The sequence below is a fragment of the Eretmochelys imbricata genome, chromosome 23 (assembly GCF_965152235.1).
Source record: "Eretmochelys imbricata isolate rEreImb1 chromosome 23, rEreImb1.hap1, whole genome shotgun sequence".
Taxonomy (NCBI): Eukaryota; Metazoa; Chordata; order Testudines; family Cheloniidae; genus Eretmochelys; species Eretmochelys imbricata.
Genome location: NC_135594.1, coordinates 2,617,992 through 2,644,810, shown reverse-complemented (window position 1 = coordinate 2,644,810; position 26,819 = coordinate 2,617,992). Strand labels below are relative to the sequence as shown.

The following is a 26,819-nucleotide window of genomic DNA, read 5'->3' as shown; positions in this document are numbered from 1 at the left end:
ATCCCGAGTGGGAAGTTGAATCTCTTGCTTCCCCCATAACTGGTGCCGACCACTCTGGGGGCAATGCCTTGCCCTGGGTTCTGATCGCCATGCTCCCCTATGGTTGAAGGGTCGGATCCCCAGCTGATGTAACTCAGCATCTCTCTGTTGGGGTCAGTGGGCGAGATCCCCAGCTAGTGTAAAGCAGTGTGGCTCATTGGACCTTCTTCTGATATTTACACCTGCCGTGGATGTGGCTGGGTGCCCGAGGAGCAATGCTGGGTGGGTAGATTCACCAGCCAAGCCGATATTTTTCCACCCAGACCTTTCTAGCTATGGGTAGGTTTCTTTCTCGGTAGGATACTGGGAGCCAGGACTCCTGGGTCCATCCCATGTCCTGCCACCAACTCACTGAGCTCACTTCTCGGGCGTGAGGGGCTTTGTGCTGCCCAGGATCCTGCCCTGACACAGGGAGAGTCCTAGGGTAGGGAGGCAACAAGCTGGCTCTGTGCTACCCTTCCCCCTTCCAGGATGAGCATGCTGGGATGGGGCCCCATCTGGGATGCGATCCACAGCTGGCATAACTAAGAGAAGCCCTGAGGCTGCTGTAAGTTACACCCTGGGCTGGTACAGGGCCAGCTTTGGGGGAGCAGAAAGGTGGCTTAAAACCACTCTCGCCCCCCACCATCTCCTTGGCTTCAAGAAGTGTAAATTCAGCCCACCTGGGGTTTATTAACACCTACCTCGCACATACCACTTTTCCTCAGTAGAGCCAGATCATTACACCCATTTTACAGATGGGGAAACTGAGGCACAGAAAGTGGCTGCAACCTGCCTGAGGTCGTCCAGCAGGCCAAGCCAGGAAGAGACACCCACTTTCCTGAGTCCCAGGTGAGCCCGCGACCTGCTCGGCCACCCTGCCCTTCGCTGGGGAGGAAACAGCTGGCTGTATCTCTGCCACGGTGCTTTCACAGCAAGGATAAGAGGCAGCTCTCGTTGCAATGTCCTGCTGATAAACGCGCATCGCAGCCTCCTCTCCATGCTGCCAGGATTATCTCCCCACGGCAGCAGCCTAGCGTCGCCGGTGCGTTCCAGCCCTGACCCCAGAGACGCAGCTCTCCATTCAGCCGGCTCTTTGTCAGTCCCGGCCTCCTTTTGATCAGGACCTGCCATTTATCCTCCTCGTTGAGAGATAAAGGTAGCTGCTTTCAGCCCGGCGGCTGGTATCTTCTATTTCCGTGCTGGCTTTTCAGCTGTAGAGACTAAGAAACCAGCAAGGTCTGAATTCCCACTGGAGGAAACAAAGGCAAGAGGACAAACAGAGCCCTGCAGACGGACTGTAAGCTCTGAACCACCCCTCCAGGGCCTCCCCTCCCAAAGTGCGTCACAGTCAGGACCCACCACTGAAACAGTCACGATGATGCAGCTGCCTCTGGGGCAGGACACGGCAGCTGTTTAAAACAGCCATGCCGCAAACCCCACGGGACAGCAAATGGGGAAGGGTCGCGTCTCCAGTGGAAACTGCCAGGAGGGAATTCAGGGAGGCAGAAACGGAATTAGCCAAGCTGGGATGAGGCCAGGAGGGAAGGGTTAAGTGTTTGCTTAGGGGTTAGAGGGCTGGGTAGTAGTTAGAGCAGGGCAGCTGGGAAGTAGGACACCTGGGTTCTCTTTGAACTAGGGCAAATCCCAGGGCTAGACACGATTTACCTTGCTGGCTCTCTGTCACCCTACATCTTGCATAGCCACTGAGGCCAGGGTCAAGTGGGTCTGGAAACGAGTGGAGAATGCTCCCTGGGTAACATTTTACTGGGGTGAATGGCTGGACTGGGTGCCGGAGAACGGAGAACCTGCCTCTGTGTTGCAAGTACAGTCGGGACCTGGTCGCTCCCAGGGCCGGATACTGGGCTGGATGGTTTGTATGTTTCACATATCCACTACAGGGCAAGTTACAACAGAGAAGGGGGTGCCTCTAGGCCGGGGGACAGTACCGCTTTGCATCATGGGCCTGATCCCCTGGCTGCTGAAGTCACGAGCCATCTGGGCCCAATTGTCACCATAAATGCTCCAACATGTGCTATAAATAGGTGATTAGCACTAATGTCCCTCGTTAGGGGTAATTAGCCCAGCCAGGGAAAGCAGGACAGAACTGTGTCCTTTTGTGGACTCCTGTGGGCTCCTTTGAAGGATGTTGAAGAATTGGCCTGGTTTAGCCAGGTAAGGCATTTCCGGCTTGTTACACTAAGGAAGCTGGGACTTCTGGATTCTCTGCCTAGCTTTGAAAGGGGAGTGGGCTCTAGTGGGGAGAATGGGGGGACTGGGAGTCAGGACTCCTGAGTTTTATTCCTCGCTTTGGCACCAGACTCACAGGGTGATTTCTGGCTGGTGGCATCCCTGCTCTGTCCCTGTTTCCCATCTTCAAAGTCCTCCCCCCTTCAAGTCCACTATTGGGCAAAAACACTGGATCCCAACCCCCCTGAAATGTAGGGGAGTTTACAGGCTGGTTTATGGCTCGTGCCCCACTGTAATTGACGACTCAGGGCTTGTCTGCATGAGGAACCTTACCGGCATAATTATACCACTATAGTTATAGACTGGTCTAACTCTTATTCCAGGCCGCGGGCCCTTTCCCAGTTTAGCTTCTGTTGCTTTACTGATATCCTATCTCTTCTTCTCCTAGGTTAGTCCCATCTAAGTGGGGTTGGTTCTACAAGTCCTTCTCCTCCGTCCAGTCTGTCTCGATGCATTGCCTCAGAAACGCCGCTGCTGAGTTATACGGATATAATGATAGCGGTATTTTACTGCTGTAATTCAGTGTGGACAAGACCTTACTCAACGCTGGCAGGCTCTCAAATGAGGAGGTACCCCAGAGGTGGCTGCATTTGATCCCTGTGTAAACAGCTGCCAAGTTCCACCCCAGAGACAGCTGCAATTTAGTGCTGGGTGAAGGATCCCTGTATAACCAGCTGCCACATCCCACTGCAGAGGTGACTGCACCTCAGTGCCAGGCGAGGGACCTTGTATAAATAGCTGTTGTACGAGACTCCAAAGTCAGCCACGTCTCAGCATCAGGTGACGCAATCTGGGTGTAGAATTTTTGGGCTGAAAAACAACTATGTACGCGTTATGTGGATTATTTTAGGGATCAGAGTGCTGGAAAACCAGATGAGATGTTTCTCCTATAGCCTTTTACTGGGAAGTCTGACACAAAGCCTCTATTAGAAGGCAAAAACCCACCCCACCAATCTCCAATTAGCCCAGATTCTTCTGTTTTCATCAGGGTTACAAGCCCCCTTTCTTTCAACCCAGCATCCTTCATTCTTTGCTAATTCCATGTGACACCCGTGGCAAAAAAAACTGCCTTAAAAACAGATGATTTTTCCTGCTTTAATTGGGGACACTTCTTTCCTTAATTCTCTTTAATTAAACAAATTGGCTCCGGCCTCTAGCAATTGCCCAGCTAACCTAGAAATGGGAGGCGAAAGGTTAATTGCGGCTAAAAATAGCTTTCTAGAAAGAACTTCATGGGGAGGAGCAAAAATCTAATAAATTCTTTCTTAACTTGTCGTGGGAAGGAGCCGGGAGGTGAGCGCGAAGGGAAAATGCAAGTTTGGGAGCCCTCAGCACCTCCGCTTCATAGTGTCTTTCCCCTGTCTATCGGCAGAGTTCAATCCCGTTTCAGAGTGAGCGAGGGAAGTCGGGAAATGCAAGATGAGGAGGTTTTTCAGATGCACCGTCTTAGGCTTCGTGTTGGTGTAACGTTGTCAGGGGTGTGGTTACTTGACCAAGCACGTTCATCCCTGCACAGCCTCTCGTGTGATTTATTGAAGCAGTATCTCCTAGTGGGCAGAGCTGTAGGCCTCAGGGGATCCCTTCCATATCTGTAAAAAGGGGGCCGTGCTGGTGGAAAGTGCTCTCGAGGAGCGAGGGGTGGGTGTAGTTATACGGGTAGAGATTATTTCTCTGCCCAGATAGGAAGAATTTTTCCTAGTTCAGACAAAACCATCCGTGTCTTTGTTTACCTAAACCATGAGCGTCGTTCAGGGAGCCCCCTTATTTGGTTTAAGAGCAGCGTGCTTGGCATTAGCAGGAAGCCATTCCTATGATCAACGTAAGCTAAACCAAAACATTTAGTCACGTCCATGCGAGAGGCTCGGCCCATTGGCCCAGCGCCACCTGCAAAGTATTCTTGGCAGAGGGCCCCTCGCTTGGCGCTTAGGCCTAGATCCTCACAGGGATTTAGCCACCTAACTCCCAGAGGTTTCAGTTAACCACCTGTTAGGATCCAGGCTTTTGTGTCCACATGGCATCCGGTTGCATTGGCAGAGGTGTTTTGCATGGGGGATTGGCATCTCCAGGGGAACGGGTGCAAGGGTGAAGGGGGAAATCAGTGCTGAGGACTGCGGAATGCCTAGCCCCCTCACTTGGTTTAAACCCAAATCTTCCCTTCAGGGCTCCCAGCGCACCCCATTGGCCGAGCCAGGCCCGGCTCCACTCCACTCAATGGCTCTTCTCTGCCCACGTCCAAGCACCTCGTCCAGGACCAAAAGCCATTTTCCGCCTGCGCCCCTGCATCCCTCGTCCTCACCTGGATCTTTGGGGGGCAAAGTAATGCTGACGTTGTCCCAGTAGAGGGCGGCACCAAACCACAGATAAGTACCATGCCCCTGTCCCTAGCTGTGACAGGGTTTGGGAACAGGAATCCCAGAGGAGGTGACCCCAGGAGAGAGCTGTGTGTCCTCAGTGCTCTTGTACCAGACCCTGTGCAGCAGGGTGAGAGACGGGGGTCCCTCCACCAAGCACCTGACGTCTTATCTATCCCGTGCCCCTACCATCGTTATGGGAAACCTTGACAAAGCCAGGCCAAGCAGTCTGGGCAAGTGAGTAGATCACTGGCATGGGGCGGGTCAGGACACCTGGGTCCAGTTCCTGGCTCTACTGGGTGACGTCGGGTAACGCATTTTCCCCGTTCTGTGCCTCAGTTTTGCCTCCCACCCTTTTAGATTGTGAGCTCCTTGGGAAAGGGACTGTTTCTCCCTCTGTGCATGTGCAGTGCCTGGCACAGTGGGAGGCCCCCATCTCAGTTGGGGTCTGGGCAGCCCTGATCTCAATTGCGGTCTGTGTGTCACCCACCACATTCTGGTCTGGGCCCCGATTCTGGCTGGTACCTGTACGTGCTCTCATGATGATGACAAATCTCAGCATCTTCCTGGTTCTGTGCGATGGCTGAAATGGTGAAGTTTTACATGGCCCAGTCAGAAGGTAGGGATATCATGTGTGGATGCGGTAACCAGGTAGGTAGCAGAAAATCACCTTGACTTGACTGTTGCTATGGTGCATGTCATGGCAACCACAGGAGATAGAACCCAGATCATCCTGCTCCGGAAGTGCAGGCTTTGTGCAAACGGAGGATCCTACGAAGATAGCGGTATAGGGCATATGACACATGGCAGAGGACCTTTCATTCCAGCCAGCAGAGGGCAGTGAATCAAATTTCACTTGGACAGTGACTACAGCTGGTTGAAACTTAAAAGAAAAGGGGAACATTTTCAGACACATTTGTGCAAAATTCCCCCCTTGTCTCCATTTCCCGACTGTTAGAACGGGATGAAATCGGCTGAATTTTGAGAAACAGTCCCAATTTTGAATTTTTTTCTGAACCTTGGTGAAACGAAACAAAAATAAAAAAAATCCAAATTTGGACAGAGTTTAATTCTCCCTCCCCCTCCCGAATTTGGGGAATTTTTAAAAAAATCCTGAATTTGACAACATTTCAATTCAAATTTTTGGGTTCTGGCAAAATTTTTTTAAAAATCCAAATTTGGACAGAATTCCCAACTCTCTTTTGGGGGGAAAACCAGAGATCAATTTTGTCAACACCCGCCCGCTGCTAATTTCCCTTTCTGCTGTGTCTTTTTGATCTGCCCTACTAACTGTATTTAACATCCATAGATCTCAAAGCACGTTAAGAAAAGCCTATCCCCATTTGACAGATGGGAAAACTCAAGCACGGAAAGGGGTTTGCTCAAGAGCACCCAAGCAGGCCAGAGAGAGGAATAGAACCCCAAATCTCCTGAGTCCTAGACCAGTGCTGTATCCAGTAGGCAACGCTGCCTCTCTAATGAAAGCCTCATTTAGAGAGATTAGGTCAGATTAGAATTGTACTTCTGTGGGTTGAGAGCAGCCTTTGTGGTTAATGCAGAAAGATCCCTGCATTGATTTGTTTGCCTCTTATTGGAATCCTTCGCCAGCCCCACCCTGCTAATCTGAGTCTGCAAAGTCTGTTGGAAATGATTGTACCAGAGCCGCTGATTAAAGTCTCATTAAGCAGATTACTCTGTAATGCTCCAAGCTGCGGGGGTGGGAGGGAATGCGCGGTGCTGCTTGGGGCTCAGCGTCTCTGGGGACCAGATTAGAAAGCTGCTGCTAACACTTTCAAACCCGGGTGCTTAAAGGGGGCTGGGCTGAGCCGCAGGCAAGCGGGGTTCCATACTTGGGTGTCGGGGGTGATCTCAACCCCTGGAATGGCCCCCCGAAAGCCTGAGATTCTGAGACGCCCAGGAAATCCCTTTGCAAACGCTGTCTGGCGAGGGCTGTCTCTCTAGGTCTGTGCCGCAGCGGGGCAAGGTGGGGCCCTGATCTCAGCTGGCATGTCTACTGCCCTACAAACACTCATAACAGAGCTGCGGCCCGAGGTGGCTGGTGATTTTTTGGGGAGCCCCATTTGAGCGGCTTTAAAGGGGCCTGGCTTTCCGAGGGTGTGCTGGGCATTTTCTGAACCTCAGGCCACTTGAAGGCATTTCAAGTTGGCGTTCCCCCCCAAAAAGCGGAGGCACTCAGAATTGCTTGTCACTCTCGAAATGGGAGCCACAAGAGGTAAAGGTGAATCTCCAGAATCTGGGGAGCAGTAGAGGCGCTATGACACACAGGCAGGAGAGGTTCTGGTTGCGTCTGGTAGAAGCACAATTCACGATGGTGTTCAGTGCAAACTGGAGGGATTGGAGGCAGAGAAATAAAAGCCAAGGAAACCACAGGTATAATTCTTCAAAGATCTTTCAGAGAGAAGAAGCGGAACATGGCCCAGTGTCTTCTAACCACAGTGTTACTCCAGACTCTGAAAGGCACTGCTGTGAGATAATTAACTCTGGCTTCCTCTCTTCCCTCCTCGCTTTAAGCTTAGGGCATGAGCACTCAGACTGCAGTACTTGATGCAGTTGGGGAACTAAGTTCTTAGAACTGTGCTGTGATTTTCAGCTCGTGGGAATAAAACGATACCTTTTTAATAAGGAGGGTAACTAACCATTGGAGCAACTTACCACTGGCAATTTTCAGACCAAGATCTGCTGTTGCTGAAACAGGAATTCTGCACCTCCTTCTGGACTTAAAATCTAAGCATCTGTGACTCACATCACAGTTCAAAGCAAACTCCCCTGCTCCCTCCTCTACCCAGAGACTTGCATAACAAAAATGAGTGTGTAGCATGTCTCCCAGAAACTGAGCACTTGCTCGCACATTGAGGGACTGCGCCTGAGAAGGCTGTGTGGAACCGCGCCCCTTGGTGGTGCCTGTCATAAGAGCATAACCATTCCCCTTCCTTCCCAGGGCACCAAGCCTTTGGGACTGCTATCCCTAGGGAGCTTTAGCAGGAGATCCGACCTGTGTCCCAAAACATGGATGCTGCTCCGCTTTCAGCGCTTCCGTCAGGATCTGTTCAGGGCAGAGTGGACGCAGCTCCCCGCTGTCAGCTGGGATCCCCTCCCGGAGTAGGGAAGAGAACCCAGGAGTCCTGCCTGGGAATGAGGCTCCTACTCTTTCATGCTGGGGGCGTGGGAGGGAAAGGGCAAATGCTCCTCCATCTCTCAGGGGTGGTCAGCCCTGTGTAGCGCAAATCTGTACTGTTGTGATTCGGCGGGATTGGCCCCCAGCAGGTGACTCCCTGGGCTGGCAAACCCCTCCTGCTATCTGACGATTTGAAGATCCTTACAGAGACCCTGGGGCGACACCCGTCAGGTCCCACGCTGGGTTTCTCTGCTCCATCTCCACCAAGGCTCTTCAGGGTGACTGGCGATTTGGGGGGAGCCCAACTAAGACGCTGCCCGTCTCGACTGGTCATGTTAACTCCCACCCCCCACCCACAGGGAGCCATCGGCAGGCTGGCAGCAGACTGCAAGAAACTGCCTCGCTGCGAGGTATAGGGCAAGCTGTGAGTTGGCCCGTAGCTCTGGGAGAGAGCGTTACCTAGCGGCTAGACCAAGGGCCTGGGAGTCAGGACTCGTGGGTTCTGTTCCCAGCACTGCCACTGGCCTATTGGGGGAACTTGGGCTGGGTACGTCTCTTCTCTGTGCCTTGGTTTCCCCTTCCACCTTTGTTTACATTGGAAGCTCTTTGGGGTAGGGGCTCTCTCTCTCTCTGTGTCCGTGCAGCGCCTGGTACAATGGGGGGCCCTGATCTCAGTTGGGGTCTGGGCAGCGCCTGGTACAACTACGCCCTGATCTCGGTCGGGGTCTGGGCAGCGCCTGGCCTGACGGGGCCCTAATCTCGGCCAGGGTCCGTGCAGCGCCCCGCACAATGGGGGGGGGCCCTGATTTTGGTCCCTTGCCTTTTCTCTTCTCCCCCCGCGTCGGGGCTTGGTGGGTTTCCTCATTGGGTTCAGGGGCTGAGAAATGCACTGGAAACAGCTCCGCCGTTCACTGTCACACCCCCCCCACGTGATCTCTCCACTTGGGTAGGGGCATGTAGACCTGGGGAGAGAACACTCCCGACCTTCCAGCAATATTGAGGATTGTAGCCCCTGAGTTTGTTTTAAGGCTCTTTTCCGCCCACCACCCGTGAGCCCTTCTGGGGTGAAATTCAACACTGTTGGGCTCCAAAATCGCACCAAGCACTGACTGTGGGCATCAGGACTCCTGGGTTCTATCCCCGGCTCTGGGAGGGGAGTGGGGTGTAGTGGTTAGTGTGGGGGGCTGGGAGCCAGGACTCCTGGGTTTTCTGTACCCTGCTGCAGGAGGGACGTGAAGCTTAGTGGTTAGCACTCCCACCCTGACCTCTGATCTCAGCCCCCGGCCCTCATCCACCCGCTCCCGAAACGGCCGAGCTGACGGGGGGGCAGCTGGGCCGGCGCCCCCGTGTTTAAAAGCCAGCCGTGGGGTGAGAGCTGCTTTGTCCCACTTCCCTTCCTCCTTGGATTTCAGCTGTCCCATCCCCACACACAAACACCTCCCCCTACCCCCCAGCTCCCTTTCTCGGGGTCAGCTCTTTTGTGTCTGCCTTTGTGCCCCTCCGATTCGTTCTGCCCCCAGCCCTGTGGGCGCCGATGCCCCCTCCCCCATTCACGGCTTTCCCTGGCATTGTGTTGATGCTGACAGGTGTATAATCGGATGATTAATGTAGCTTCATTAGCCGCTGACTGAACCAGAGGCGCTGGCCCAGCCCCTCGGCCCGAGCTAAGCTGCGCCTCTCCCCAGGAAGAGCGGGGGTCTTGGAGACCATGCCTGGTCCATCTGTTTCAGGCTTTTGTCCTCAGAAGGGGGAGAGACGGGCCCGTCCCTCTAACTCCTGCCTTGCAGAACGCCAGCAGGGCTGGACAGAGACTACGTGAACCTCGCCCAAGTATTTCTAGGGGCTGCTGACTCTCGGGAGCAGAGCACGGCTCTTGTGGGGTTTGGGGCTCTTCTTAAAGCCCCAGCTCCTGGAGTCATGGGAATCCATGAGAATCTCAGCTTTCCTTTCATTATTATTTATTATTTTAAAAAAGTTTCTAGACCTCAGAGGTCTAGGGGAGCAGAGAATAGCCACAGATCAATGTGCTCCAGCCACACTCCCGATCCACCGTCTGTGGGCCTGGAGGGGGGGCGGGGGTGGGCAGAGACTAGCCACTGCACAGTGCTTTCCACTTTCCCGCTCCGTCTGCCCCCTTTGCCAGGGCAGGACAGAGATCAGGTCCCTTTCCCAGCCCCATGCCGTCCAGGGAGGCCCCTGCTGTGGGGCTGTTTGAGGAGCTGGAGCCCCGCAAAGGAGCCTGAGCGTGATGAAGGCCCCAGCCCGTGTGGCAAGAACACTCCAGGGCTGAAGTGCAGTAAAAACAGGACAACGTCCCCAGCTGCTCTGGGGGAGGAGGGAGGCGTCTTCCAGGAAAACGCCGTGATGATGCTTTATTTATGGAGCGCGCCTCCCCGGGCACACGGCCCTTTGCGAGCCAGGACTCCTGGGTTCTATCCCCAACTCTGGGAGGGGAATGGGGTCTAGTGGTTACAGCAGGGGACCTGGGAGCCAGGACTCCTGGGTTCTATCCATGGTTCTGGGAAGGGAGTGAGGGCTAGTGGTTAGAGCTGGTAGCCAGGACGCCTGGGTTCTATCCATGGCTCTGGGAAGGGAGTGGGGTCTATCCCCTGCCTTCCTTTCATGGTTCCCCTGTTGCTGGGCTCAGACCTGGCTCCGAAGCAGGCCCATGCCTTCCCCTCCCTGCTCTCCGCCTTCATCCAACACAGCCACAATGTTGCTTAAAAACCAGCTGCTTGGAAAACACTCCCCCCACCCCCGGGGCATCCCATCCCCCACCCCGACTACCTCTCCCCAGAGAACCCCCCTGCTTGACTGGCAAGCGTCAGACGATGATAAATGGCTTTATTATTGTAGTTGTTTCTGCGGCGCTCTCTGCTCCTCCTTCCCTTCTGCATGGCCCGAGTCCCCCGACACCTCATGCCTCTGCTTGGGCATCGGGCATCCATCATCGGCCCCCCCCACCCCCCGGCCTGATTGCCGAGCCGCCGGCCATGAATCACGGCCCCACAATGGGACGCGTATGCCCGATAAATTAATCCAGCCGCCAGCCGCCTCCTCGCTTATTATAAATCTACCTAGGCAGCGAAAGAGGGAGCGATTTGCGGGCCTTGGGCCCGTTAACTCAAAGTGTGTGTGAGTGTGTGTGTGAGACGCTGCCCCCTGCTGGAGGGGCTGAGCCCTGCCCTCTGTGTGTGTGTGTGTGTGTGATAATCTGTTTGGTCAAGGTATGTGATGCCGTGTGTTTGGTTGACATATATGCGATTATGCGTGTGAAGGTTTGGCTGGCGTGTGTGTGACTGGGAGCGTTGTGCGTCGCCAGGGCGCGAGGTGTATGTTAGTGTGTGATTGTTGGTGGGGGCAGAGGGGGTGGTGTGGCTGGGTGTGATTCTGGGTCTGGGGGGCTGCGGATGTTGTTATAATTATTAATCATTAATAAACGATCCGTTGTTTTTATTTCTCTGACGGAGCCGCTGTGGGGACCGAATGAGGATCCGGGCCCCGATGCTCCAGGCCCGGCCCAAACCCCGGGACAGCCCCTGCCCCAGAACGTGCGGCAACACCAGGGCCAACAGGTGGATGGGACTGACAGACAGGGCTGGGAGACGGGCAGATGCTGCAGTGACCTGGGCGGAACTGAGCAAACGTGCGTTTGGGGGTGAGGGGTATTTGTGTGACTGTGTCTGTAAGTACGTGGGTGGGTGCGGGGGTGTTTGTGGGAGTCGAGAGACCTGTTTCCATTCCTGGCAATAGGAGGGGAGTGGGGTCTAGTGGTTAGAGCAGGGGCTGGGAGCCAGGACTGGGAAGGGAGTGGAGTCTAGTGATTAGAGCAGGATTTTAGGGGTCGGTATCCAAACGCACTGGGCCTGGAGCCGGTATTGGATCCCGCCTGGTGCCCTCTGCAGCAACGGCAGGAGATGCAGAAGCCGGGCAGCGCTGGGCTGGTTCCATCAGTGAATGAAATATCGGGAGGGGGAACATCATAGGAAAGCAGGAGGAAATTAATCTGTAGTGCTGGCAGGAGCCGATTCCTCATCCCATGTCAGCTGCTTGATTTGGGAGAGTGGGTTGCGGCTGGGGAGGGAAGGTGCCTGGTGGGTAGCAGCTGGGGAGGGAAGGTGCCCGGCTGGCCTCCAATGCTTGGCCCCAGCTCACTCCTCCTGAGGAGCCGGGGTTAGGGAAATTCCTGGAGGTAGGGGACTGTTTAATCTCAGGGGGAGCGTGGCACTGCTCTGTGGCATTGGAAGGTGGCTGGAAGAAGAGGGACCATACGAACAGCCAGATTGGGTCAGATCAATGGTCCATATAGCTCACTGTCCTATTTTTGGCCTTGGCTGGTGCCAGCAGCTTCAGAGGGAACGAACAGAACAGGGCAGTTATCGAGTGATCCTTTCCCTGTCGTCCAGTCCCAGCTTCTGGCAGTCAGAAGTTTAAGGATGCCCAGAGCATGGGACTGCATCCCTCACCATCTTGGCTAATAGCCATTGATGGACCTGTCCTCCAGGAATGTGTCTAATTCTTTCTGGAACCCAGTTAGCCTCCACAACATCCCCTGGCAAGGAGTTCCACGGGCTGACTGTGCATTGGGGGAAGAAATACTTCCTCTTGTTTGTTATAAACCTGCTCTGTTCATTTCATCGGGTGACCCCTGGTCTGTGTGTGATGTGAAGGAGTAAATAACTCTTCTCTAGTCACTTTCTCCACACCAGCCATGACTTTATAGACCTCTGTTGTATCCCTTCTTTTTCAATCTGAACAATCCCAGTCTTTATCATCTCTCCTCGTATCGAAACTGTTCCATCCCCCTGATCACTGGTGTTGCCCTTTTCTGTACTTTTCCCAATTCTAATATATCCTTTTTGAGATGGGGCGACCAGAGCTGCATGCAGGTGTGGACGTACCGTGGCTTTATACAGAGGCATTATGAGATTTACTGTCTTATTATCTACCCCTTTCCTAATGATTCCCAACATTGTGTTCGCGTTTTTGGCTGCCGCTGTACATTGAATGCATGTTTTCCGAGAACTATCCACAGTGACCCCAAGATCTCTTTCTTGAGTGGTAACAGCTAATTCAGACCCCATCATTTTATACGTAGAGCTGGGATTATGTTTCCCAATATGCATTGCTTTGCCTTTATCAACACTGAATTTCATCTGCCATTTGTTGCTCACTCACCCAGTTTTGCGCGGTCCCTTTGTAACTGCGTTGGACGTAACTATCTTGAATAGTTTTGTATCGTGTGCAGATTTCCCCCCCTCACTGGTCACCCCCTTGTCCAGACCATTTGTAAATATGTCAATCAGCACTGGGCCCAGTACAAATCTTTGGGTCCCCTGCTATTTACCGGTCCTCATTGTGAAAACTGACCGTTTATTCCTACCCTTTGTTTCCTATCTTTTAACCAGTCCCTGATCCAGAAACTTTTGCGTCGGTTAAGAGAAATGAAGGGGTGAACAGAAATGTGATAACCGGGGGCTCTTTTATCTAGCAGAGAAATGTGATAACCGGGGGCTCTTCGATCTAGCAGAGAAAGGTCAAACACAATCCAATGGCTAGAAGTTGAAGCTAGACAGGGTCAGTGTAAAGTGCACGTTTTTACTAGGTAATCCAGATTGGCTGTTTCTCTAAAAGATCCGTTCTAGTTCAAACAGGAATTAACGGAGGAAAGTCCCTACGGCTTAATCCACAGCTGGGGAGATTTAGGTGAGATATTAGCAAAACCTTTCTAACTCTCAGGGGAACAAAGCTCTGGGACAGGCTCCCAAGTGAGGTTGTGGGATCCCCGTCACTGGAGGTTTTTAAGAACAGGTTGGGAAAACCCATGAAGGCTGGTCTAGGGTTAGTTGGTCCTGCCTCAGCGCCGGGCACTGGAGGTGTTGACCTCTCGAGGTCCCTTCCAGCTGGACGTTTCTGTGATCCTCTGGCGGTGTTACACAGGAGAGCAGACTAGGTGCTCATCGGGATCTCTTGGAATCTAGGTTTCTAGGGCTGGGATGGAAACAGAGTTTTGAGTTTTGAAACTGGTTTCTGGAACGAGGACACAAAAATTCGGCATTTCCCATCAAACGAAATTCCAGGCTCCAAACAGTTCGTTTGGGGGGAACCAAACATTTCACTCCCATGGGGACGTCTTTTGAGTTCCCTGCAATAATATCAAAGAAGCGAAATCTCTCGGTGTAAAGTCAAAGGTTCTGTTCCAAAAGGTCAAAGCAGAACTTCCCAAGCTGGGAATAGAACCCAGGAGTCCTGGTATCCAGCCCCTGCTCTATCCACTAGACTCCCCACTCCCCTTCCAGAGTGAGGAATAGAATCCAGGAGTCCTGCCTCTGGAGGGAAATGGGGGTCTAGTAGTTGGAAGGGGCTGGGAGTCTGGACTCCTGGGTCCCATTCCCAGCTCAGGGGTGGGGTGTAGCCATGGGGAAATGTCCTGCCACATCTGCTGAAGCAGACTTTGTTCTGGAAGGTCCCTGTGGTGTTAGTTGCTGTCCTGTCAGCGCCCTGGAAAGCAATGCAAAATGGGGGCTCCCCGCACCCCCCGTCAGCCTGCCTCTCCCCAGCCCCCTGCTTTGGTGCTTGAGGCCTGGACAACAGCCTAAAAGGCCAGCACCACTGAGCATATCCTTAATGAGGAACCCCCGGGCTTGACCCCTGTGCCAGGAAATTATCATGAAAGGAAGCGTCTGTCGCTTCCGCAGCTCAGCCCCCGGCCAGTGTCCCTTCCCGGAGCCCGTCTGGTTATTGCTCAGTTCCGCATCGCTTGACCCACAGGTCAACACCCTGTGGGCCAGGGACTGGACAGGACCCATCTACCTTGAAGGAGTCGATTGTGCCGAGTAGAACACGATCCAAAGGCTGGAAGTTGAAGCTAGCTGAATTCAGATTGGAAAGAAGGTGTAATTACGAGCAGTGGTGAGCTGGAGCCGGTTGTTAAACTCAGAAGCCCTTTCAGAGCCGGTTGTTCCGCGAGGGAGAACCGGTTCTAACAGGGCTTCTAAATTGAACCGGCCCAAAGTGGCTCCTTCGGCACCGACTCCGCGGGTGCTCCAATCCTGGAGCACCCAAGGGGAAAATTTGGTGGGTGCAGAGCACCCACCGGCAGCTCCCCGGCCCACCCCCGGCCCCAGCTCGCCTCCGCCTCCTCCCCTGAACGCGCTGCCCCGTTCTGCTTCTCCGCCCCCACCCCCGGCTTCCCGTGAATCAGCTGTTGGCGCGGGAAGCCGGGGCGGGCTGAGAAGCAGGCCGCGTCTTCCCGCTCAGGCCCTGGGAAGCGAAGCGGAGGTGAGCTCGGGTGGGGGGGGGCGCAAGGAGGGCTGCCCGCGCCGCAGCAGGTAACCCGGGTGGGGGGCACGCAGGGGAACCGCTCCCCGCCCCAGCTCACCTCCGCCACCCTCGGCCTGAGCGGGAAGCCGCGGCCTGCTTCTCAGCCCGCCCCGGCTTCCCGCCGAACAGCTGATTCGCGGGAAGCTGGGGCGGGAGGGGGGCGGAGAAGCAGAGCGGGGCGGCACGTTCAGTGGAGGAGGCAGAGTGGAGGTGATCTGGGGCCGGCCGCGGGGTGGGGAGCTGCCGGTGGGGGCTCTGCACCCACCAAATTTTCCCCGCGGGTGCTCCAGCCCCGGAGCACCCATGGAGTCGGCACCTAAGCACTTTTGATGTGATCAGTGGGGGAGCGGCCGCTCCCCCTGCTCTCCCCCCCCAGCTATGCTCCCCCACCCCAGGAGCCAGAGGGACCTGCCGGATGCTTCCTGGGAGCTGCCCCAGGTAAGCACCGCCGGGACTCCCCACCTCGCCCCCCAGCAGGTACCTCTGGCTCTTAGGGGTGGAGTGGGCACCCACTACGGTGGCCCATGAGACCCTTCTGCTCGGTTCTGGGGGCAGTCAGGGGACAGGGGAGGGGGGTAGATGGGGCAGGGGTCCTGGGGGGGGCGTCAAGGAACGCGGGGCGGGTTGGATGGGGCAGGAGTCCCGGGGAGCGGGGGTGGGCAACGACCCCCTCGTGGGGTGAGGAAGGGACACATTGTTAAGATTTTGGCAGCTCATCACTGATTACGAGTGAGGGTCATTAACCATTGGAAGAATTTACCCAGGGGTGTGGTGGATTCGCCATCATTGGCAATTTTGAAATCAAGATTGGGTAGGTTTTCTAGAAATCGTTTGGGGGAAGTTCTCAGGCCCGTGTCATACGGGAGGCCAGACTCCATGGTCACAGCGGGGCCGTCTGGCCTTGGAATGGATCGCTGGGCTGGGAAGGATTGGATTTGTATCAGTCAATGTCAATTACACACACAAACTGAGGGGGGAAAACATTTCCTCATAATAATTGAAATCAACAGCTAGGCAAGGGAGGAAAAAGGCTGCAATGTATTAGATTAAAATTCCAGTGATTTAGACCAGTGGTTCTCCACCAGGGGTACGCAGAGGTCTTCCAGGGGTCTTCTATTTGCCTAGTTTACAACGGGCTACATAAAAAGCCCTGGTGAAGTCAGTACCAACTAAAATGTCATACAGACAGTGACTTGTTTGCATGGCTCTATATATGAGACACGGAAATGTCAGTGCAATATTTATATTCCAATCGATTTATTTTCTAATTGTGTGGTAAAAAGGAGAACGTCAGCAATTTTCGGTAACAGTGCAGCAGTGACACTTTTGCATTATGAAGTCTGATTTTGTCAGCAAGTCGTTTTTAAGTGAGGTGAAACTTGGGGTAACGCCAGACAAATCAGCCTCCTGGAAGGGGAGCTCTGGAAAGGTTGAGAGCTACGGATTGCGACTTTTGATTTAGGCTGGTTACAAACAGACTCGCAAATCAGTAGTGAAAACAGGTACGATTTGTTGATTTAAGGACATTTACTTGGTACATTGTGACATGGGACGCTGACCAGTTGTGTTTTTGTGGGCTATAAAGCTTTAACTTTTTGAACCTCCACATCTACTGTTATTAAATCATTGTCTCCCCCCACAATCATTTCCCACAACTGTGAATTTAAATCAATTTTTTAAAATGCTTAAACCCCGTAATTTTACACAGGGGTGAGAATTTAAATTAAATAAAAAGCTTAAAAAGAAATATTGGTATCTGTCCAAATGATAAAACAATAAAAATTGAATTCTGCCAAGCCCAGCTGTCGGGAGGGGGTTGTTGATTTCTGCTCTGGGAGGAGCTTAGACAGACAGGTATGCATAGGGAGGCAGAATGGTTAGCGAAGTGGCCTAACTCACAGGAGTTTTGGGCTCTAGTCTTCGTTCTGCCTGCTGCGTGACCTCTGACAAGCTGTGGCGAACAAGACCAGTTTCCTGCACCAAGCGATTTGAGATCCACGGAAATACTTAAGGAGATTTGGTTCTCGCTGCAGGGCATTGTTTTCCCGGCCCTGGGCTCATCCAGAGGAGAAGAACAAAAACTATAAAATGGTTTCGAAAGACCTGACCTAGGAGGAAAGGTTTAAAAAAAGGGGGGGGCCCATTTAGTCTGGAGAACAGACGGGTGAGGGGGAACCTGAGAACGGTCGTCAAATCTGTTCAGGGAGGGTACAAAGAGGACGGTGATCAACTGTTCTCCCTGTCCAGGACAAAAAGGGACAGGCTTAATCAGCAGCAAGGGAGATCTAGGTTGGCTATTAAGACAAACTTTCTAACTCTAAGGACAGTTAAGCTCTGGGACAGGTGACCCAGGGAGCTTGTAGAGTCCCCGTCACTGGAGGATTTAAGACCAGGTTGGGCAAACCCCTGTCCGGGGCTGGTCTAGAGTTACTTGGTCCTGGGCTCAGCGCAGGGGGCTGGACGTGATGCCTCTCGAGGGCCCTTCCAGCCGGACATTCCTGAGGCTCTTAGTAAAACGCCAGCCGTGAACGCAGCATTGCAGCCTCGGTTAAACCCACGCACAAATCGCGGCAGGACTGAGGTCCTAGACTGCATGGTGCAGCTTCCTTCCTGAGGCTCTGGGTCTAAGTTCGTTGCCAGGAGCCTTGATTGGGTTCACGAATACACATGCCAATTAATAATAACGACTTGGCCTAATGCGTGTGAGATCCACCGAGGAAAAGTGCTCCACACCCACACATACACACAAAACCGCTTTTTTGGGATTTGTTTTTTATATCATAAAAAACAGATCAAACCAAACCCTTCCCCCCCACCTCCAAAAAAAACCCCCCAAACCAGGAAAAAAAAAATGTACAAGTTAATTTACTTCCCCGTTCTGCGCGTCAATAATAATTAATTCATTCATAATTAAAAAACCAACCAAACCAAAACACCCGACGGATTCGGTGGCCCCGAAAGACTCCGGAGCTTAGCGACGGCGGTGGAGAGGGGTGAAAATCTGAACAGAGAGGCTGTTTCTTTCTGTTGGGGGAGTGGGGGGGGGGTGCGTGCGTGCATGGAGGGAAATAAGAAACCAGCCCCAAAGTAACACAAAAGAGCCCCGAATCCTTCTCTGAAATGCGACCGAGTAGCTCCTTGGCAGGCAGCCGGGCGGGTCAGGTTCACGTTCTCTTAAGTGCCCGAGTCTGGCTTCTCCGTCGGCCTCTCGGAGCCTTGCGATGCTCGACGGCCCGGCTTCGTGTCCTCCCGAGCGCGGCCCGCTCTGTCCGCTCGGACGAGGGGTTCCTGGGGGGATGGCGGGAGAGGGGGGCGGATCCGTGGGGGGCAGGGAGGGACGGGGACGGCAGCAGGGGTCTCTGTGTCCATGGTCGCCCCGCTCTGGGGCGGCCTCCCCCCAACTCTGGGGTGTCGGGGCGGGCGTCGCGGGCTGCTGCCTGGGGGCATGAGGGGGCGGGGGGAGGAGGGGCCATGGCACGGGCTGGCGGGAAGAGGGGAGGGGGAGGATAGGGGGAGAGGGGGTGCCTGTACCCTGGCTGCTGCATGAGTTCTGTGCCCGTGGGCCCGGCAGGATAATGGCCCGGCAGGGCCCGGCATATCCTGGAAACCTGGAAGAGACGGGGAAGGGGGGGGGGCAGATTAGTGCTACACGGGGGGCGGGGAAGGCAGGTCGGGGGATGGGCAGGTCGGAACGGGGTGCGGGAGGGGAGACGGGCAAAGGGGATGAAGGCAGGAGGTTGGTCCGGGGAGGGATGGGGCTAGCTCACAATTGCCCCCCCCAGACCCAGCGTGGCTCACGCTACCTCCCCCCCCCCCTGCCCCATGACTGCTGGGTGATTCTCCTTGGCCCCCCCCCACCCCCCCCAGTGCTGACCCCAGGTGGGATCAGTCCAGGACCCAGTAGCTGCGAGGGGTGAAACGAGAAAAGCCAGGGGCAGGCCCCTCTCCTGCAGGGACCGACGTCGCCTCCCCCCCCCCCCCCCCCCGGCCCCATACTCACCTCCCCCAGCGTCGGCGTCAGCAGGCAGCTCACATATAGTGCCATTGGCCCTCCATTCCCATGGCGATGCCCATACTGCCCATCGGACCTGGCGGGGCGGGGGGGGAGGAGAGCTGAGACCCCACCCACAGCCCCAGAGCCCTAGATCCCGGGGTCGGACGGGACCCCCTGGTCCGGCCGGCCCGGCTGACCCAAGCTGAACAGCCTCCCGCCCCCGTCGCTCCCGCCTCCAGCCCATATCTGACGGGGGAGCTAGACCAAACCTTTCCGCAGCCCGGTTTAAAGGCTTCCCCCTGGGTTTGATGCAGCATGGAAAGGGGGGGGCCCATAAAACGGCACGCACCATGCCAGCCCCTCCCCCAGCCCTCCCCCATGGCGCAGGTTCACCCGGCCGGGACAGCAGCCAGGAGCATCAGCTGTTTAGTGGGGGTGGGCTCCTGTCTGAGACCGGCCCACCTCATTCCACTTCTGGTGACTGTGTCTCGAGGGACATCGAGTCGCACTGGGGCCTGGCTGGACGTCTTCCTCAGCGAAAAGGGGGTCCCCCCCGCTTCCCCCCCCAATCGAAACACGTCTTTTTCTGACAGATACAAAACACACTCGGGGGGTGGGGGTCGGGGGGGGGGAATTGCTGGAATGGGGGAGATTTTTCCCCCCTCCCCCCAGAGACAAACCAGCCGTTTGGGCTTCGATTCCAATCGAAACAGAAAAAAATTTGGAGGGAGAATTTAAAACCCTTTCCCCCCTCCCCCCAAAAAATTTTCACGCTGAATCGAAGAGGAATTCGTCCTTGCAATGAAGAATAGGAACCGGTGTGGGGCGAGGGGAAGGGGGGGGCCCTGATATATATTTTTTACGGCTGGAGACGTTTCCGGAGGAAAGTACATGTCCCGTTTTCTCGGTCCCACCCCCTGGCGCCCCCCAGGACTCCGGTTCCCCCCACTGTCGCCAGGGGAGGGAGGAATGAAACTGGACTGGACGGAGGAGGCCGGCGAGCTAGTCCAGCCCCACCCCGCTCCAGCCTTACCTGGGGGGCGGATGGCCATGTGCTGTTGCCCGTCCATGACGTACCCGCCGATGGGCTGCGCGTCGGGGCTGTAGGGCGCCCCCTGACCTGCGCCCAAGAGAGGGAGGAAAGGTCACGGTGGAGATCGGGGGGCAGTTTCAAAGTGTGGGTGGGGGGCACTGTGGGCTCTGCAGAGTGGGGCGCACGAGCCCCGCTCCTCCGGGGGCAGGACACAGGCCCGGGGGGGGGGCATGCCACCCCCTCCTCTGTCGGGCAGCAGGGCGCTCGGTCCCCGTGGCCTTGTCCAGGTCTGGCAGGCAGAGGGTTTCGCGGGCTCCCCCCCTGCCGTGCCCCCGCGCCTCTCCCCCCCCCCGCCAGAGCCCCGCCAGCTGGGCCTCACCTGTGCGGTTGGACTGGTCGATCATCGGCTGGACGATGCGCCTCCGGGCGTTAATAAACCTGCACCGGGCGGGACAGACAGACAGAGGGTGAGTCCCGGAGCGGCTGGGGCTGGGGGGAGAAGGACACAGCCCGGAGACCCAGGGACGTCAGGTGCAAGGGGAGGGTGGAGGTCACAGCCCCCCCACCCGCACCGGGGGGTTTTGTCTCCCGGGGTTGTTGCAGCGTGTCTATCTGGGGAAGGGACCACAACAGCCTCCTCGGGGGCATGTGCCCCCCATTGGGTGCCAAATAGGCCTGACAGGGGATCAGTCCCCCCCGCCCACTTCATTGCCCCCCCCCCAACCACCACCCCACAGCCAGGGATTGAACCCAGGAGTCCTGGCTCCCAGCTCCCCTGCTCTAACCACTAGACCCCACTCCCCTCCCAGAGCTGAGGATAGAACCCAGGCGTCCTAGAGACACCCCCCCCCGATTCTAACCCTGAGTCCACCGTGTTCCCCAGAACCCCCCTCCCCACAGTGTTCCTCACAGGGCCCGGGGTCTGCATGAGGGGAAAGGGGCCCCCAGCCCCTGCTTCTGGGGGGAGGTCTTACTCTGATCATGGGTGTGTGGGGGGTGCCAGGGTGTGGGGGAGGGGAAGGCAGGAGGCCCATGGGTGGGTGCATGGGGGGAAGAGATGAGAGGGGTGGGGAAGTGAAGGGCATGGGTGGGGGCTGCAAGGTGGGCGATTCCAGGGGCATGGTGGGTTGCAAGGAGGGTCAGTGGAATGGGGGTGTGAGGGGGGAGGGGGAGAAGCCAGAGGCAGAGAGGGTTGTGAGGGGGGAGATGCCAGAAGTGGGGGGGTGGGTTGTGAGCGGGGATGGGATAATCCCAGGGGCAGGGGTTGTGAAGGGGAGGGGGAGATGCCAGAGGCAGGGGGGTTTGCGAGGGGCCAGGGGGAGATGTCAGAGGAGGGGGGTTGTGAGGGGGAGATGCCGGGGGGGGGCTGCAAGGGGGGAGGGGGAGATGCCAGGGGTTGGGGAGTTGGGAGGGGGACGGGGAGATGCTGGGACGTGGGGGGGGGGGTTGTGAGGGGGAAGCGGGAGATGCTGGGATGCGGGGTTCGAGGGGGGAGGGGGAGATGCCAGAGGCAGGGGGGGTTGCGAGGGGGAGATGCTGGGATGGGGGGGTTATCATGAGGGGTGCAAAGGGGGAGGGGACGTGTAGGGGAGTGGGGTGGGGTCACGAGGAATGGTGGTGGGGGTGGGCTGAGGGGCATGGAGGGACGGTAAGAGGGGGTGCAGGTGGGATCACCCCACCCCCCCAGGGCAGCTTCCAGGCCAACCTTACCAGTTATTGACCTGCAGGATGGTGAGCCCCGTGTCCTGTGCCAGCTGCTTCTTCTGCTCCTCCGAGGGGTACGGGTGCTGCAGGCCAGAGCAGAGAGCAGCGTGACCCCGGGGGCAGCCCTGGCCACGCGGCGCCCCCGGCCACAGGAGAATCTCAAAGCCCTTGGCCGGAGGGCACCAGGCCCTGCGAGCCGCCTGGTGACAGGGACACTTTAATTCCATTATAAAGATGGGGAAACTGAGTCACAAAGAGGGTAAGTGGCTTGGGTGAAGCTAGTGCCAGAGACAAGGAGAGAACCCAAGAGTCCTGGCTCCCAGCCCATCCTCCCTTCCCACAGCAGGAAATTGAACCCAGGAGTCCTGATTTCGAGCCTTCCTCCTACACCATCCCCTGAGCAGGGGATAGAACCCAGAGTCCTGGCTCCCACTCCCCAGTTCCAACCACTAGACCCCACTTCCCAGAGTTGGAAATGGAACCCAGGAGTCCTGAGTTCTCTACCTCATAAGAAAAGGTGGTCAATATTTGTCAAGTGCTTTGAGACCCTAGGATGAAGTAAAAACATAATTAACACTAATTATTATCATTCCCTACACAAAATGCCCAGTATTCCCTGCCACGGATGCTGCCAGCCCTGGGGCCTCGGATCTATAGTGAACAGGTTTAAAACTTCCCTCTAGTAGTTAGAGATGTGGGTTAGAGCAGGGGGTTGGGAGCCAGGATTCCTGGGTTCTATTCCCAGCTCTGGGATCCTTCCCGCCCTCAGCCTCCCCCTTCCTCAGCTTCCAACCAGATGGCCTGGCTCAGAAACCTCGTCCTCCCATCCCGCAGGGCAGCAAAGGTCCTGCCGATCAAAGGCCAGGCAGCCTCGTGCTTTCCCTGCCAGGCCCCAATGATGGATGAGGCAGCACCGTTCTGTGGGTCACCCCGAGACCTCTGCCAAGCCCCCCCCGGCCCTGACAGCGCGGTGACAGATGACAGGCAGCCTTCCCTGGCTGCCCAGGTCACCGCAAGCTGGGCAGTTGCTAGGAGGCAAATTCAGAGCTCCCAGGGGAGATTTGATGCCTCCAAAAAATAGGTTAGAATCCCAGGCATCACAGACGAGGAGGGATCTGGGCCAGGTCCGTTGGGTACCAGGATCTGGGCCAGCTGAGGTTCAGTTTGGGCTAGGTAGGGTCCATTTGGGGCCGGGGGGCCACTGGGGGCCAGGGTGTGGCCAGGTTAATTTGGCATCAGGGTCTGGCCCAGGCAGGGATCATTCCTTCGATGGTGACATTTACGACTGTGACATTTGCTCTTTGTGGTGGTTACATGCATCATGTGCCCCCTTCAATGTCTGGTCCACAGAGGGTAAGAGCCTTCTACTGCTACTGGCTGATGGAGTTGCCCCCTCAGCTCAAGGCCTGAGATTCTGGCACTTGGGGAGCAGGGTCCAAGCCCAGCTATGACAGGCTGAATGGGCTAATTCTGTCGGCAGTGCGGGCTAGTGGATGGAGCAATGAACTGGGACTCGGGAGAGTATTGTTCTAGGCCTGGCTATTTGCTAGCCTATAATAGCTGGCTATGAATAAACCCAGGGGTCCTGACCCCTGCTGCTCTAACCACTAGACCCCACTCCCCTCCCAGAGCCAGGGAGAGAACCCAGGAGTCCTGGCTCCCAGCCTCCTTCCCTATTCTACACCCTTCCCAAAATTCAACTTTGACCCGCCCAGTTAGCGCATGGCACAATTTATGCCAACTTCCCGCTCCACCGGAAGGCTCCCCATGAAGAGTCTCCAGTTTCAGAAATGGGGGGCTGGGTGGGGGGACAGACTCACTGGGGGGGGTCACCCCCTATCCCGCCAGGCTGGGAAAAGCCTCTGCTAAGCAGAGCCCTCTGGGGTGGCAGCACCAGCCAGTGGGTTCGGGGTAATCGACCAGAATTGATTACCCCTTCCCAGTCCCTAATAGGTTTATGGTGTCGTCAATTAGTGACTAATTGGTCAGCGCTCATTAACTCGGCTTTGTTTAACTAACCAGGGAGAGACGGGTGCCGCAGCTCCCCTAACTGCTCGGTGGCACAGCAGTGAAATGGCAATTCAGCAGCCTGCCCACTCGGGGACTGGGCCGTTCACCAGCTCTCTGAGCTGTAACCGGCACTGGGGGCCGGGACCGGCCTGGGGTCCCACAGCTCCGGTGAGTGTAGGTGGGACCTTTCCCTGTGCTAGGGGGCACTTTGCACGCTCACTGCAGGCCTGGTTCTCTTATGCCAGTGCCCCTCTGGGCTCCCCACCCAGAGCTGGGAACAGAACCCAGGAGTCCTGGCTCCCATCTCCCTCTGCTCTAACCACTAGACCCCACTCTCCTCCCAGAGCTGGGTATAGAACCCAGGAGTCCTGGCTACCAGCTGTCCACTGCTCTGACCACTAGACCTCACTCCCCTCCCAGAGCTAGAGATAGAACCCAGGAGTCCCAGGCTCTAACCATTACACTCCAGTCCAACCCCATGGCTTCTGTCTCACTCACTTTCCCTCCTTACGTCTCTGGCACCTGGCCTTGCCCTGCCCCCTTCTCGTCACTCACCGACAGGTGCTGGAACAGCCAGGCCCGCATGATGTTGGTGGCTACTTTGGGGAAGATCCCCCGCTTCTTGTTGCGTTTTTTGTCTCGGTCCAGGTCATCGTCATCCCCGGTGCTGGGGGAGGCCACGCTGTTATCCAGGCAGTCCCCTGGAAGGAAGGCACCCTGAGTGTCCAGGAGCAGGACTTGAACCAGGGAGCGGTTCTACCGAGGCACCTGCCCCTTGCGGCTTGAGCTAAAGGAGAGCTCTCGGCCCCTTCCCTGGCATTGACTCATAAACGCGGTTGAGCCACTAGGGGGTGACAAAGAGCCACAGCAGGGGGCACATGGGCCCCTAGGGGCGAGAATGAGAAGTGCAGACTCTTGGCTGTTCTCCACCCTTGCTTCACGTCTCCTTCTCCTGCACCTTGGGCAAGCGTCTTCACCAGTGCACAAAATCCCAGTGCCCGTCCCCTCTTGCACCAGGCCCGGCTCTCCCCCCGGAGCTGGGGACAGAACCCAGGGGTCCTGGCTCCCAGTCGTCCTCCACGCTTACTTTAACCACTAGAGCCGCACAAAATCCCAGTGCCCGTCCCCTCTTGCACCAGGCCCGGCTCTCCCCCCGGAGCTGGGGACAGAACCCAGGGGTCCTGGCTCCCAATCGTCCTCCATGCTTACTTTAACCGCTAGACCCCACTCCCCTCCCAGAGCCAGAACCCAGGAATCCTGGCTCCTAGACTCCCCTACTCCAACCCGCTGCCCCCCACTCCCCCACCAGTGGCTGATGCTGGATCCCTGCCCCACTGCAGCCTGGGCCGAGCCTCACCAGCCTTGGGAATTTGGGACTTTTCCTTGGTTCCTTGCAGTGCTGGGCCCAGAACTAGGCTATTTCGGATCAGACAGACTCTAGTTTCCTCTCAGCCCCAGCCTCGGGATGGGGACTTGAGTGACTCCAGAGTGGTGGTTGGGGAGAGCTTAGGTGTGTTTTGCACCTGGGCCCAGATCCTCAGAGGTGTAGGGCAGCTAAGCAGCAGCACACCATGAGGATGGGGCCTTAGAAGCTACGGGGGTGGGGTGGGGTGAGGCCGGGTAACGGATGGACAGACAGAAGGGTATGATGGGCGGACGACTGCATCCCTCCCTGTAGGTCTCCTAGGCCCCCTGCCCTGCCAGCATCTTTCGGTGAACTCCTGCCTGGGGCAGGATTCGAACCCGCGACGTTAAGGGCTGGCAGGGGAAGTGGTTCCCTTTGAGAAACAAACCTTCCCCGCGGCTGAGGTGAAATGAAACGGAACCGGGGTCTGCTCGCTGGCCGGGTGTGTGTGTGTGTGTGTGTGTGTGTGTGACTGCCACCTCCTGGATGGAACGGGAATTGCACTCCTGTGTGTCCTAGACCCCCTACCCTGCTCTCAGCTGCTGGGGGTTCTCCTTTGGCTCAGGATGCGAGACACAGCAGATTGTGGGTTCAACCCCCCCACCCCGCCCCCGAAAGGTTCTGACGGCTGCTTTTGTTCCCTGCTCTCTTCTCCCCCCAGCCCCGAGACGCTGCTCTCCCCCAGCAGGGCCGCAGCCTCCTCCGGGCCTCGGCCCTGATCCTACGTCCTCTCTTGGGCACGCGGGCACCTGCTAGCACCGTTTGCAACCCACTCCCCAGCCCCCCGCCCCGGAGAAACATAAATCCCCCCCCTCCAGCTGCTGATCTTTCATATCCTCCGGCTAAAAGGCAGCTTAAAAGTCTTGCCTGAAGCGCCGGTAAATTATGCATCAGAGAAGGTGCTGCGGGGGCTGGGTTCTCCCTCGCCCCCCCCCCCCCCCCCCCCGCAGCCGATGGATTTTCAGAGCTGGGAAATCCCAGAGAACAAAGGGAACAGCAGGAACAAAAGGGCTGGGGTGGGGGTGGGGTTCTGGGAGGGGGGGAGGGGGGTTAAGTGGGTCGTAAGAGGTTTGGGGGGGGAGGGAACAATGTGGGGGGAAGGGGAGTGGGGTGCAGGGATGAGCCGGGTTGGGGCAGGGGCGTCAGGAGCAGGGAAGTGGTTGGGGGAGAAGAGTGCAGAGGAGAGGGGGGTTGGGAGCAGGGAGGGGGTGGGGAAGCGGAGTGGGGTGTAGGGAGGTGCTGGGATGGGGGAGGGGAGCTAGGAGAAGAGGGGGAGGGGCCTTGGGAGCAGGGCGGGCCCTGGGGTGCACCAGCTCTGAACCCCAGTTTGGGACAGGAAGTGATGGTGACCCCCTTGGAGCTGCCAGGTCAATTCAGGGCCCGGCACCATCCACCGCAGGACAAGCCGAGTCAGCACCTCCCTGAGGCGCAGCGCCCCCTAGCGCCGCACTGGGGCAATGGGTCCAGCCCTGGCTGCCAGGTGCCCCCCGCCCCACGCCCTGCCCCACAGCGCCCCCTAGTGCCACCCTGGGGCCAGCCCCGCCTGACTGGGGAGAGCGCCCCCTGCTGCCCCCCGCCCCACGCCCTGCCCCACA

General features: G+C 56.7%; 1 protein-coding gene across 1 annotated transcript in view; it reads right to left on the bottom strand.

The window, feature by feature from the left end:
* Window positions 1–19,107: 19,107 nt before the first annotated feature.
* Window positions 19,108–26,819, bottom strand: part of MEIS3 (Meis homeobox 3) — a 33,503-nt gene continuing 25,791 nt past the window's right edge. Inside the window, exons 8-12 of the mRNA XM_077840262.1 lie at window positions 24,375–24,520; window positions 21,816–21,892; window positions 20,485–20,543; window positions 20,106–20,192; window positions 19,108–19,166 (exon numbers count right to left, since the gene is read on the bottom strand). Coding sequence (XP_077696388.1) covers window positions 19,108–19,166; window positions 20,106–20,192; window positions 20,485–20,543; window positions 21,816–21,892; window positions 24,375–24,520 — 428 coding nt within the window. The remainder of the gene's footprint in view (window positions 19,167–20,105; window positions 20,193–20,484; window positions 20,544–21,815; window positions 21,893–24,374; window positions 24,521–26,819) is intronic.